The sequence below is a fragment of the Scyliorhinus canicula genome, chromosome 14, assembly GCF_902713615.1.
Source record: "Scyliorhinus canicula chromosome 14, sScyCan1.1, whole genome shotgun sequence".
NCBI classification, from domain to species: domain Eukaryota; kingdom Metazoa; phylum Chordata; class Chondrichthyes; order Carcharhiniformes; family Scyliorhinidae; genus Scyliorhinus; species Scyliorhinus canicula.
This window is the reverse complement of record NC_052159.1, coordinates 72,060,973-72,074,896: the sequence shown is the minus strand read 5'-3', so window position 1 is coordinate 72,074,896 and position 13,924 is coordinate 72,060,973. Positions and strand designations below refer to the sequence as shown.

At 52.7% G+C, this 13,924-nt stretch overlaps 1 protein-coding gene across 1 annotated transcript in view; it reads left to right on the top strand.

The window, feature by feature from the left end:
* Window positions 1-13,924, top strand: part of LOC119977312 (transmembrane protein 182-like) — a 172,284-nt gene that overhangs the window by 53,501 nt on the left and 104,859 nt on the right. Inside the window, exon 3 of the mRNA XM_038818079.1 lies at window positions 12,505-12,642. Coding sequence (XP_038674007.1) covers window positions 12,505-12,642 — 138 coding nt within the window. The remainder of the gene's footprint in view (window positions 1-12,504; window positions 12,643-13,924) is intronic.

The window sequence follows — 13,924 nt, the reverse complement described above, 5'->3', positions numbered from 1 at the left end:
GCCACAGCAGGCGCTGGTCCCGCGCCTCTCCCATCTACCGTGAGGTGATGATGCAGCTGTACAAAACCTTGGTCAGGCCACATTTGGAGTACTGTGTGCAGTTCTGGGCGCCTCATTTTAGGAAGGATGTGGAAGCTTTGGAAAAGGTGCAAAGGAGATTTACCAGGATGTCGCCTGGAATGGAGAATAGGTCATACGAGGAAAGGTTGAGGATGCTAGGCCTTTTCTCATTAGAACGGAGAAGGATGAGGGGCGACTTGATAGAGGTTTATAAGATGATTAGGGGAATAGATAGAGTAGACAGTCAGAGACTTTTTCCCTGGGTGGAACACACCATTACAAGGGGACATAAATTTAAGATAAATGGCGGAAGATATAAAGGGGATGTCAGAGGTAGGTTCTTTACCCAGAGATTAGTGGGGGCATGGAATGCACTGCCTGTGGAAGTAGTTGAGTCGGAAACGTTAGGGACCTTGAAGCGGCTATTGGATAGGTACATGGATTAGGGTAGAATAATGGAGTGTAGGTTAACTTCTTAAGGGCAGCACGGTAGCATTGTGGATAGCACAATTGCTTCACAGCTCCAGGGTCCCAAGTTCGATTTCGACTTGGGTCACTGTCTGTGTGGAGTCTGCACATCCTCCACGTGTGTGCGTGGGTTTCCTCCGGGTACTCCGGTTTCCTCCCACAGTCCAAAGATGTGCAGGTTGGGTGGATTGGCCATGAAAAATTGTCCAAAATTCTATGATTAACCTAGGACAAAAGTTCGGCGAAACATCGTGGGCCGAAGGGCCTGTTCTGTGCTGTATTTCTTTATCTATCTATCTCCAGATCGACCCAATGCGGAGCATGGTCTGAGATTGCTATGGCCGAGTACTCGGCACCCTGCACCTTCGGGATCAATCCCCTGCTCAGGACGAAAAAATCTATTCGGGAGATAACCCTATGTACATGGGAGAAAAAGGAATACTCCCGCGCCCTCGGCCTCCCAAACCTCCAGGGATCCACCCCTCCCATCTGGTCCATAAACCCCCTCAGCACCTTGACCGCCGCCGGCCTCCTACCCATCCTTGAACTGGACCGGTCCAGTGGGGGATCTAGCACCGTGTTAAAGTCTCCCCCCATGATCAGGCCCCCTGCCTCCAGGTCCGGAATGCGGCCCAACATGCGCCTCATGAAACTTTACAATTATAATGGCCAATTGTAATGATGTTTTATGTACGTAATAACCATCAGGCTGATAACAGCAAAAGTGACTCCATTTGATATATAAATCTCAAAGGATAATATTCCACCATCCAAGTAATCTAATTCCATCGAAACAGTTGGCTGCAGGCCACCCTTTCATATTATGTTTATATAGCCAGCACCATGACAGTCAGACAAACAGTGGGATGCATTTCATGAGGTATTTAAAACAACACAAGACTAATACCTATGGTTAAAAGGCAACTAAAAGGCAGCATGGTAGCATAGTGGTTCACAGCTCCAGGGACCCAGGTTCGATTCCCGGCTGGGTCACTGTCTGTACGGAGTCTGCATGTTCTTCCCGAGTCTGCGTGGGTTTCCTCCGGGTGCTCTGGTTTCCTCCCACAGTCCAAAGATGTGCGGGTTAGGTGGATTGGCCATACTAAATATCGCCCTTAGTGACCAAAAAACATTAAGTGGGGGTGTCTGGGTTATGGGGACGTGGTAGATATGTGGACTTCAGTAGGAAGCTCTTTGTAAGGGCTGGTGCAGACTCAATGGGCCGAATGGCCTCCTTCTGAACTGTAGATTCTATGATTCCCCCATATTGACTGGGAAACCCTCACAGCCAGGGGCACAGATGGAGATCAATTTATTCGATGTGTCCAGGAGGGCTTTTTGATATATTCACAATCCAATGACAGAGGGGGCCATACTAGACTTGGTATTGGGGGATGTTTCCATGGGGGAGCATTTTGGGCTTAACGCCCATAATTCCGTAAGAATTTGAGTAGTCATGTATCAGGACGAGTATGGCCCATGGTGAGGGTGCTTAATTGGGTGAGCGCCAATTACATTCAAAGTAGAAAGGAACTGGGGAATGTAGATTGGGAGTGTCTATTTCAGGGCAAATCCACGTCTGACATGTGGGAGGCTTTTGAAGGCCACTTGATTGAAGTGAAGAACAGGCATATCCCCGTAAATATGAAGGACTGAAATGGCAAGATTTGGGAAGCGTGGATGACAAGAGAAATTGTAAGCTTTGTGAAAAGGAAAAAGAAAGCTTACAACAGGTCGAGGCATCTAAAAATTGATGGCCCTTGAGCAGTACTTTGAAAGTAGGAAGGAACATAAAAGTGGAATTAAGAGGGCTAAAAAGGGCCATGAAATGTATTTAGCAAGATTAGGAGCAAGAGGGTAGCAAGAGAAAGAGTAGGCCCACTCAAGGATAATGGAGGGAGGTTATGCGTGGAACCACAAGAAGTGGGTGAAATCCATAATGAGTACTTTGAATCAGCATTCACCAGGGAGAAGGACATGACGGATATTGAGGTCAGGGATAGGTGTGTGAATGCTCTTGAGAACAAGATATCAAAGGAGGAAGTGTTGAGTATCCTAAATTGCATTAAGATAGACAAGCCCCCAGGGCCGGATGTGATCTATCCCAGGTTCCTGCCTGAGGCAAAGGGAGAAATAACTGGGGCCTGAACATGCATCTTTGCCCTCTTTGACCACAGGCGAGGTTCCAGACGACTGGAGAATAGCCAATGTTATTCCCCTGTTTAAGAAAGGGAGCAGGGATAATCCTGCAAATTCTAGGTCAGTGAGCCTGACAACAGTGGTGGGGAAGCTTTTGGAAAAGATACTGAGGGACAGAATATAGGCACATTTGGAGGAAAATGGACTAGTTAGTGACAGGCAGCATTGTTTTGTACGGGGAAGGTCATGTCTCACCAACTTGAGTTTTTTTGAAGGGGTGAAAAAGAAAATTGATGAGGGAAGTGCAATGGATGTAGTTTATGTGGACTTTAGTAAGGTGTTTGACAAAGTCCCACATGGCAGCCTGGTACAAAAACTAAAATCACACGGGATTCACGGTGGACTGGCTAGATGGATACAGAACTGGCTTTGTTATAGACGACAGAGAGTCGGGGTGGAAGGGTGTTTTTCTGAATGGGGATTTGTAGCTAGTGGTGTTCCGCAGGGAGCAGTGCTGGGACCTCTGTTGTTTGTAGTATATATAAATAATCTGGAGGAAAATGTGGGTGGTCTGATTAGTAAACTTGCGGATGACACGAAGATTGGTGGAGTTGCTGTCAGTGCCGAGGATTGTCAGAGGATGCAACAGGATATAGATAGATTGGAGACTTGGGCACATAAATGGCAGATGGAGTTTAAGAACAACAAAGAACAATACAGCATAGGAACAGGCCCTTCGGCCCTCCAAGCCTGCACTGGTCATGATACCAACCTTTGCCAAATGCCTAAAGGACAAAGAACAATACAGCACAAATATGAGATGATGCATTTTGGAGGTTCAAATCTCGGTCTGAATTTTACTATAAATGGCAGAACCCTTAGGAACATTAACATACAGAGGTACCTGGGCATGCAGGCTGCCATGTGAGACATTGTCAAATGCCTTACTGAAGTCCACAGTTCCCTAAAAGTGGCAAGACAGGTGGCCAAGGTGATTAAGAAGGCTTGCCTTCATCAGCCAGAGCATTGAGTGCAGGAGATGGGAAATCATGTTGCAGCTATATAAAACCTTGGTCAGGCTGCATTTGCAGTTCTGGGGCGAAATTCTCCGACCCCCAGCAGGGTCGGAGAATCGCCTGGGGCTGCCGAAAATCCGGCCCCCGCCGTGGCAGAAATTCTCCGCCACCCGGGAAGTGGCGGTGGCGGGAATCTCGCCACTCCGATCGGCGAGGCCCCTGCGGCGATTCTCCGGCCTGGATGGGCCGAAGTCCCGCCGCTGGGAGGCCTCTCCCGCCGCCGAGGTTTGAACCACCTCTGGTGGCGGCAGGATCAGCGGCGCGAGCGGGCCCCTGGGGTCCTGGGGGCGGCGGGGGGCGATCGGACCCCGGGGGGTGCCCCCACGGTGGCCACGCCCGCGATCGGGGCTCCCCGCTCAGACTCCAGGCCAGTGCCCTGGGTGCACTCTTTCTCTTGCGCGGCCGCCACGGCCTCCGCCATGGCGGAAGCGGAAGAGAAACCCAAATCGCGCATGCGCCGGTGGTGACGTCAGCGGCAGCTGGCCACTGACGTCACCACCGGCGCATGCGCCGACCGGCGAAAGCCTTTCGGCCAGCCCCACTGCCGGGGGCGCCGGTTTTTTGCGCCAGTCTTCTGGTGCCAACCGCTCCGGCGCGGGGCTAACCCCCAAAGGTGCGGAGAATTCCCCACCTTTGGGGAGGCCCGACCCCGGAGTGGTTGGCGCCACTCCCCTACGCCGGGACCCCCCGTCACGCCGGGTAGGGGAGAATCCCGCCCCAGATCACCACAATATCAGAAGGACGTGGAAGCTTTGGAGAGAGCGAATAGAAGGTTCACCAGGATGTTGCCTGGTCTCGAGGGTGTTGGCTATGAGGAGAGGTTGAATAAACTAGGATTGTTTTCATTGGAAAGACAGAGGCTGAGGGGAGACCTAATAGAGGTCTACAAAGAGGCATAGACAGAGTGGATAGTCAGTTGCTTTTTCCAAGGGTGGACGTGTCAATTACAAGGGGGCGCAGGTTGAAGGTGAGGGGAGAAAGTTTAAAGGAGATGTGCAGGGTAGGTTTTTCATGCAGAGAGTGCCGGGAGCCTGGAACACGCTGCCAGAGGATGTGGTGGAAGCAGGCGCATTAGCAACGTGTAAGAGGCATCTGGATGGAGATGTGAATAGGGAGGAAATAGAGGGATAGGGTCCAAGTAAGGGCAGAAAGTTTTTTTAAAATAGGGCAACACAATTGGCACAGGCATGGAGGGCTGAAGGGCCTGTTCCTGTGCTGTACTTTTCTTTGTTCTTGTTATTTGTTCTTGTTCTTTGTTCTTTTCACTCCCCCGGTAGCAAGTTCCACATCCTTATCATACATTGGGAAAGAAGTTTCTTCTGAATTCTTTATTCTATTTCTTGGTGACTGTCAAGTATTAATGGCCACTAGCTATGCTCTTCTCCACAATTGGAATCATTCTGTCTGCCCATTCTGTTAAAACCTTTCATAATTTTAAGTACCATGCAGTATATGGAACAAGGTAAATGAGCTTGTTGCGCACATCGAAATTGGCCGGTACGATGATGTGGGCATCACAGAGATGTGGCTGCAAGGGGATCAGGACTCAATATACAAGGATATGTGCCCTATCGAAAGGACAGGCACATGGGCAAAGGGGGCAGGGTTGCATTATTCGTAAGAGATTAAGTTAAATCGATAGCAAGGAGCGATATAGGATCAGAAGGCATTGAGGGCGGGATTCTCTGATCCAGCGGCTAAAGTGTTGATGCCGTCGTAAAATCCGAAGCGTTTTATCACGGCGTGAATGGGCCGCTGTGAGGAGCGATTCTGGCCTGCAAAAGGGGCTAGGACGGGCCCCCTCCCCCCGAGGTTTAGGGACCACGACCTGGACAAGCTGCTCGATGCCGTGGAGGAGAGGAGGGCGGTCCTGTGCCCCAGACATGGATACCACCACCCACGCAGCACCGTCCGGCGTATCTGGAGGGAGGTGGGCAATGCCGTCAGTGCTGTGGGGCACGCCCCACGTACCGGCAAACAGTGCCGGAAGAAGATGCATGAACGTGCGAGGGCAGGCAGGGTGAGTACACAGTGACGTGCTCCTGGCACCACCCCTGCATATCACCCATATATGTGACAGGTGCCCCCCCCACCACCCCAGGGGGATGGCACAACCCCCAACCTGAACCACATGGGCTGCACCCACCCATACCAGGCACTTTGGGCGGGTGCCCCGTGCTGCCATGCCATCATTTACCCAACATCAGTGCTGCCCACAACCACAGGAGCAGGAGAGAACCGGAGGGTGTAACTCGTACTGTACCCGCTCACCATCCATGAGCAGAAGGCATTGGACCTCGCAGGCGGAGCCGAGCACTGTGAGGCTGCTGGCTGTCAGGTCGGAGGCGAACCAGCAAGTGAGACTTCCCCGCCTGACTCCATCCCCACTGCACCCCCCACACCACTTGCCCCACTGCACCCACTCACCCCATGCCCCACTGCACCCCCTCATCCCATGCATCAGGGCACCCCCTCACCCCATGCCCCACTGCACCCCCTCATCCCATGCCCCACTGCACCCCCTCATCCCATGCATCAGGGCACCCCCCCGCCCATGCCCCACTGCACCCCCTCACCGCCGTCCGCTTGTCTAATGGTACATGCTGTCTTGTGTCTTACAGGACCAGCCGCCGGTGGTCGCGGCCCGTCTGGCATTGCACACCCACGGCCAGTACCAGGTCCAGTAGCACCCAGGGACGCAGACCATGGTGGGAAGGCCGGATGCCATGGAAGCCCTTCCACTGACACAGAGACCCAGGACACTGAGACACAGAGGACGGACACCAGGGACACCAAAAGCCAGGACACAGACACCCAGGACCCAGATGCACACGACACCGAGAACAGTGACACACAGAGGACTGAAAACCCAGGACACTAACTCACAGAGGACTGACACACAGAGGATGGCAACCCAGAGGACTGAAAGACCGGAGAGTGACACACAGACGGGGGCGACTCTGGGCCCATCTGGCCAGCGGTCGACGAGAAAAAACCCCGGACTTGGCTCCGCCGACGACCTCGACGTCTTGGCACTGCTATCTCCCACACCCTCCACCATTGCAGAGACTAGCACCTCGGTTGGGCACTTTAGTGATGAGGCTTCTGGGATACTCACTGGTGCGCACCACACAGCCTACCGGGCACAGTAGGTGGAGGTAGGAGCAGATGAGGGGCTGGACAGTCGGAGGCAGCCCAGTCCCAGCAACCAGCTGCCGCCCAGACCATTCCCGGGTTCCTGGACCTACCAGACCCACCCATACATCCGATGCAGTTAGACACCCAGGGACTAGGCAACGGGATGATGATCGGCTTCCTGCAGCAGCAGATGCAAGTGGAGGAGTCCATCTGCATTCAGGAGCAGGGAGTGGCGCTGGTCATGGCTGCCATCCAGGCCGACACCGCACGGGTGGCGTCCGCGGTGAAGGCAATGGGGGCAACGGTGTCGGCCATGGGTCAGGTTATGCAAGGCGTGGGGCTTCATGTGCAAGAGTCATCCGTGGCCCAGGACAGAGCTGCCCTCTCAGAAGCAGCCATGTGCCCAAGCCAGCTGGACATTTCAGCTGCGCTCCGCAGTCTGGCCAAGTCTGAGCAGGACATCGCTGAGACCCTCGGCTGCATTGACCAGATGATGACTCAGTCTGAGCAGGCCATCGCTGAGAGCATCGGCGGCATTGACCAGATGATGACTCAGTCTGAGCAGGCCATCGCTGAGACCCTCGGCTGCATTGACCAGATGATGACTGAGTCTCAGCAGGCCATCGCTGAGACCCTCGGCTGCATTGACCAGATGATGACTCAGTCTCAGCAGGCCATCGCTGAGACCATCGGCGGCATTGACCAGGTGATGACTCAGTCTGAGCAGGCCATCGCTGAGACCATCGGCGGCATTGACCAGATGATGACTCAGCCTCAGCAGGCCATCGCTGAAACCCTGGGCTGCATTGACCAGATGATGACTCAGTCTGAGCAGGCCATCGCTGAGACCATCGGCGGCATTGACCAGATGATGACTGAGTCTGAGCAGGCCATCGCTGAGACCCTGGGCTGCATTGACCAGATGATGACTCAGTCTGAGCAGGCCATCACTGAGAGCATCGGCGGCATTGACCAGATGATGACTCAGTCTCAGCAGACCATCGCTGAGACGCTCGGCTGGATTGACCAGATGATGACTCAGTCTCAGCAGGCCATCGCTGAGACCATCGGCTGCATTGACCAGATGATGACTCAGTCTGAGCAGGCCATCGCTGAGACCCTCGGCTGCATTGACCAGATGATGACTGAGTCTCAGCAGGCCATCGCTGAGAGCATCGGCAGCCTGGCCCAGATGCTGGATGGCGTTGCACAAGCCCAGGGGGAGGTGGTGCAGTCCCCGACAGGGATGGGCCACTCTCTGAGCTCCATCACTGCTGACGTAAGCACCCTGGACGATACCAAAGCGGGCCTCCAGGGCTGGCAGCGGCAGGTGTCGGTGGTGCCTCGGGGCTTGTCTCCGCTCGCACCCTCGTCCCATAGAGAGGCACCCCGAGGGAGGAGGAGGGGCTGGGGCCCGTGCCGGTAACTCCTGCAGGGGAGGTCCCGGAACACCAGGGCACCTCGGACTCCCCCCGTTCCGTCCCTGGTGCATTCGGTGGGCAGAAGAAGGTGGCACCACGCCATCCAGGACGCCCAAGGAGCAGCCTGGCCTATCCAAGCTCGGCTGCACCAGGAAACGAGCGCGAACAGGGAGCCAAGTCGCAGAGCAGGGGTCTCAGCAGTCCGCCTCCACTCCTGCACCGTCTGGGGAGTCGCAGAGACGTAGTGGTACGGCCCATAAGGCCAGGAAGTTAGGCACCTAGTAAGTTGGCATGGGTGCAGGGCACAGTTTAGTTATAGGGGCTAGGGCACGTGTATATCTGGTGGTCACAGACCACCTGCACGCTCATGGAGTAGGACCCCTTCCTGTTCATGAACACATACCTTTTCTCCACTGGTGGCCGCATGGCGACTTGCATCCCATCGATCGCCCCCTGTACCATGGGTATCCTGGCTACGGCAGCGACTCCCGCTGCCCGGGCATTCTGGTGGGCCCGGTCCACAGGGAACTGGATGTAGCGGGCCGCGATGTCATACAGGGCGTCCATCACTGCAGGGATGTACCTGTGCACCAATGTCTGGGAGATGCCGGACAGGTCCCCACTCGGCGACTGGAACGATCCTGTGGCATAAAGGTTCAGGGCCACCGTCACCTTGACGGCCACCAGGATAGCATGTCCTCCCCCAGTTACACACGGTGCCAGGTGTACCACCAGGTGGCAGATATGGGCGACGGTCTCCCGGCTCATCCGGAGACTCCACCTGCACGCCCTGTCTGGCAGGTCCTCGAAGGACTTGCAGCGTTGGTGGACACGAGGCCACATTGGGTGCCTCCGGCGCCATGGCACCACATCTTCCACCTCCTCCACCCATCCGCATGGCCAGGGGCTTGCACTCAGCCAGTGCCCAGGGTCGGTGCCCATCAGCCTGGCCGTTGTAATGCCGGCTGTGGGTTAGGCACCGCCCTTTCATGGCGGGTCGTTCCAGGCCGGCGGAGCTGTCCTCCCCACGCCCCACCCCCCCCCAAACCTGGAGGCCACCCCCCCATCACCCCCTCGCCCCCCAGCCACAGCCTTGCCTGTCCCGCCACCCGTAGATCCACCCACGCCGACCCCTCACCTCCTGCTTCCGGATCGTGTGCCAGCATGACTGACTCACGATTTTTAAAAGAAGATTAGAACGGCACCAGCGTGACCTGGAGTCATGCCGTCGGGACTTTGGCCCATTCGGGCCTCTGAATCGCCAGGGCCCCGGAGAATCGCTAAACGGACCCCCTCCGGCGATTCTCCCGGCCGCTCGGCGCCGATCACGACCACGGCGGTTTTGCTGCTTGGCAGAATCTGCAAACCGGCGCGGGCAGAGAGAATCCTGCCCAGAATCTTTGTGGGTAGATTTGAGAAATCGCAAAGGTAAAAAGACCCTGATGGGAGTTATGTACAGGCCCCCGAGCAGTAGTCAGGATGTGGGGCAGAAAATAAATCAGGAGATAGAAAAGGCAAGTAAAAAGGGCAATATTACAATAACCATGGGGGACTTCAATATGCAGGTGGACTGGGAAAATCAGGTTGGTAGTGGATCCCAAGGAAAGGAATTTGTGGAAAGTCTCAGAGATGTTCTTTTTTCTTGGAGCAGCTTGTGACAGAGCCTACTAGGGAACAGGCAATTCTGGATTTGGTGATGTGTAATGAGGCAGACCTGATTAAGAAACTTAAGGTGAAGGAACCCTTAGGGAGCAGTGACCACAATATGATAGAATTTACCCTGCAGTGTGAGAGGGAGAAGCTGCAGTCAGATGTAACGGTATTACAATTAAATAAAAGTAACTACAAAGACATGATGGAGGAGCTGGCCAGAGTTGATTGGAAAAGGAGCCTAGCAGGGAAGGCAGCGGAACAGCAATGGCAGGGGTTTCTGGGGGTTATTCGAGAGGCGCAACGGAAATTCATCCCAAGGAGGAGGAAACATGCTAAGGGGGAGGACAAGGCATCCATGGCTGATGAGGGAAGTCAAGGACAGCATAAAAGCTAAAGGAAAAAGCATACAAAGTAGCGAGGATTAGTGGGAAGCCAGAGGATTGGGAAGCCTTTAAAAGTGAGCAGAGGACAACTACAAAAGCAATAAGGGGGCAGAAGATGGAGTATGAGTGCAAGCTAGCTGGTAATATAAAGGAAGATAGGAATAGTTTTTTTCATTCTCTAAAAGGTAAGAGAGAGGCAAAAATAGACATTAGACCACTGGAAAATGTGGCTGGAGAAGTAATAATCGGAAACAAAGAAATGGCAGACGAACTGAATAGTTAGTTTGCATTAGTCTTCATGGTGGAAGACACCAGTGGGATGCCAGAGTTCCAGGAGAACCAGGGGGCAGATGTGAGTGCAGTGACCATTAACAAAGAGAAGGTTCTGGGGAAACTGAAAATCTGAAGGTGGATAAATCACCTGGACCGGATGGACTACACCCCAGGGTTCTAAAAGAAATAGCTCAGGAGATTGTGGAGTCATTGGTGATGACCTTTCAGGGATCACTGGAGGCAGGAAGGGTCCCAGAAGACTGGAAGGTGGCTAATGTAACACCCCTGTTTAAGAAGGGTGAGAGGCAGAAGACGGGAAATTATAGGCCGGTTAGCCTGACTTCAGTCATTGGTAAGATTTTAGAGCCCATTATTAAAGATGAGATCGTGGAGTACTTGGAAGTACATGATAAAATAGGACTGAGTCAGCATGAATTCGTCAAGGGGAGGTCATGTCTGACAAATCTGTTCGAGTTCTTTGAGGAAGTAACAAGGAAGTTAGACAAAGGAGAACCAGTGGACATGATTTATTTAGATTTCCAGAAGGCCTTTGACAAGGTGCTGCATCGGAGACTGTTAAATACGTAAAGAGTCAATGGTGTTAAGGGTAAGATCCTGGCATGGATAGAGGATTGGCTGACTGGCAGAAGGCAGAGAGTGGGTTTAAAAGGGTATTTTTCAGGATGCCAGCCGGTGAGTAGTGGTGTACCTCAGGGGTCGGTGCTGGGACCACAACTTTTCACAATATACATCAGCGATTTGGAGGAAGGAACTGAAGGCACTGCCATTCATTCCTCATGCTTCTTCTTAGCCTTCCTTATTCCATCCTTAGCCCCTCTCCTCCCTTTGAGAAACTCTTTCTGATTTCTATTGGTATTATTATTCCGGCATACATCATATGCCTCTTTTTCTTCCTTCTTTTATCGGGAAATAAACCTAGGGCTTTGTTTGCTTCTTTATTTTGGCCTTGCCAATCTGTGGCATAACCTTTAATGTTGTACTTGCATTCTGACCTTTGTTTCTCTACCCCATCTACACTTGCAATTTCCAAGTAATACATGGGCCGGGATTCTCCCCTACCCAGCAGGGCGGGGGGTCCCGGCGTAGCGGAGTGGCGCCAACCACTCCAGCGTCGGTCCTCCCCAAAGGTGCGGAATTCTCCGCACCTTTGGGGGCTAGGCCCGCGCCGGAGTGGTTGGCGCCACGCCGACTGGCGCCAAAACCGGCGCCAGCAGCCTTTGACGCCCGTCGCCCGGCGCCGGGGCTGGCCGAAAGGCCTTCACCGGTTCGCGCATGCGCCGGTGCGTCAGCTGCCTCTGACGTCACCACCAGCACATGCGCGCTGGGGGATTCTCTTCCGCCTCCGCCATGTTGGAGGCCGTGGCGGTGGCGGAAGAAAAAGAGTGCCCCCACGGCATTGGCCCGCCCACCGATTGGTGGGCCCCGATCGCGGGCCAGGCCACCCTGGGGGCACCCCCGGGGTCCGATCGCCCCGCGCCCCCGCCAGGGCCCCGGGGGCCCGCTCGCGCTGCCAATCGCGCCGGCACCAGAGGTGGTTGAAACCACGGCGGCGGGAGAGGCCTCTCGGCGGCGGGACTTCGGCCCATCGCGGGCCGGAGAATCGCCGCGGGGGGCTCGCTGATCAGCGCGGAGGGCACGCCGATCAGCGGGGCGTGATTCCCGCCCCCGTCAATTCCCGGGTGGCGTAGAATTTCTGCCACGGCGGGGGCGGGATTTTCGCTGGCCCCAGGCGATTCTCCGAGAATTTCGCCCATGATCTCTCTATTCTTCTGACAAAAATGTATTTTCCTCACGCTTTTCTGTATTGAATTGAATTTTTCAAGTATTTGCTGATTCTGCAACTTTATATTGTCCTCTTGTAATTTGTTGCAGTGCTCCAATTCAACTGCGTCAAATCGGGAACACTTCAAAGGGAAAGGGATTTCAACTGTAATGAATCAACCAGTTGTCCGTAAAAAGCGATACGCTCCAGGAAGAGAACTACACAACTGGGATTTACCCTTATTTATGGTGAGTCCTACAATGGAACTATTTAAAATTACTTTATCTTACTTAACCTATTAACTTACTCACTGCTGATGTCCGTAACTTACCTTATGTTGAGGTTGTTGGTAAATATGCATGAACGTCCCAGTTAGCAACTCCCTTCCCTCCCAACTATACGTCCATACTTGTGAGCATGTACCTGGTCTGCTTGTTCCTCAAAAGCATTGACACAACTGAATTCAAGTGGAAAGAGGAACTAAGACCACATCCTATGGTACCTGGACTTCATTATCAAGTTACTGCTCACATGCAATATGATACTGCATAACTGTATTTAACTAAATTCTGAAATCACATTAGTTGTGGGAAAACTTCTGGAAACAATTATTCAGGATAGAATTAGTAGTCACATAGAAAATATGGATTAACTAGGAAGAGGCAACATCATTTTCTAAAGGGGAAGTCATGTTTAGCAAATTTGCTGGAGTTTTTGAGGAGGCAACAGAAAGGGTTGATGAGAGTAATGCTGTTGGTGTTTCATAAGACATTTGATATAGTGCCACACAACAGATTTGTGGATTGATTAGGAAGAGCCAGCGCAGTTTGGAAAATTATTGAGGTAAGGAAGAAAAGATGTGCTTATGACAGGGATCAGGAAGAAAATATAGTTGAGAACCAAGAGAAATACAAAAGGTTCAGAGTTGGAGTACAGGGGATAGTTTCAAAGCTTGTGGATGACACAAAACTTGGAAGTAATGTAAACTTTGAAGAGGACAGTGTAAAACTTCAAAAGGACATGGATAGGTTGATGAAGTGGGCAGATAGGTGGCAGATAAAGTTCAATGCAAAGAAGTGTGAGGTGATGCATTTTGGGAGGAAGAACCTGGAGAGATACTTTAAAATAAGTCGTAAAATTCTTGGGGCAGGGAGACCTGGGTGTAAATGTGCATAGACCATTGGAGGTAGCAAGACAGATGGACAGAGCAATTGAAAAAGCATATAGTATTCTTGGCTTTATTAATAGGGGCACAGAAAGTATGGAAAGGTCAAGTTCCTTTTGAACCCTTTTTGAAAGTCTGTAATCTGGAGCAGCTTCCTTCATGACCTCTCTGGGTGACCTCCACAGCCTTCCGCTGTAACTGCTCTACGGATATGTGCAGAAAAATAGACTGGTGAAGGCAAATGTAGGTCCCTTACAGTGAGAATCAGGTGAATTCATAATGGGTCTCTCTCTCTCTCTCATATAATTCCTCCATATCCATGAGCTCTTATTTTGTATATTAACCTTTCATGTGGCATTTTATCG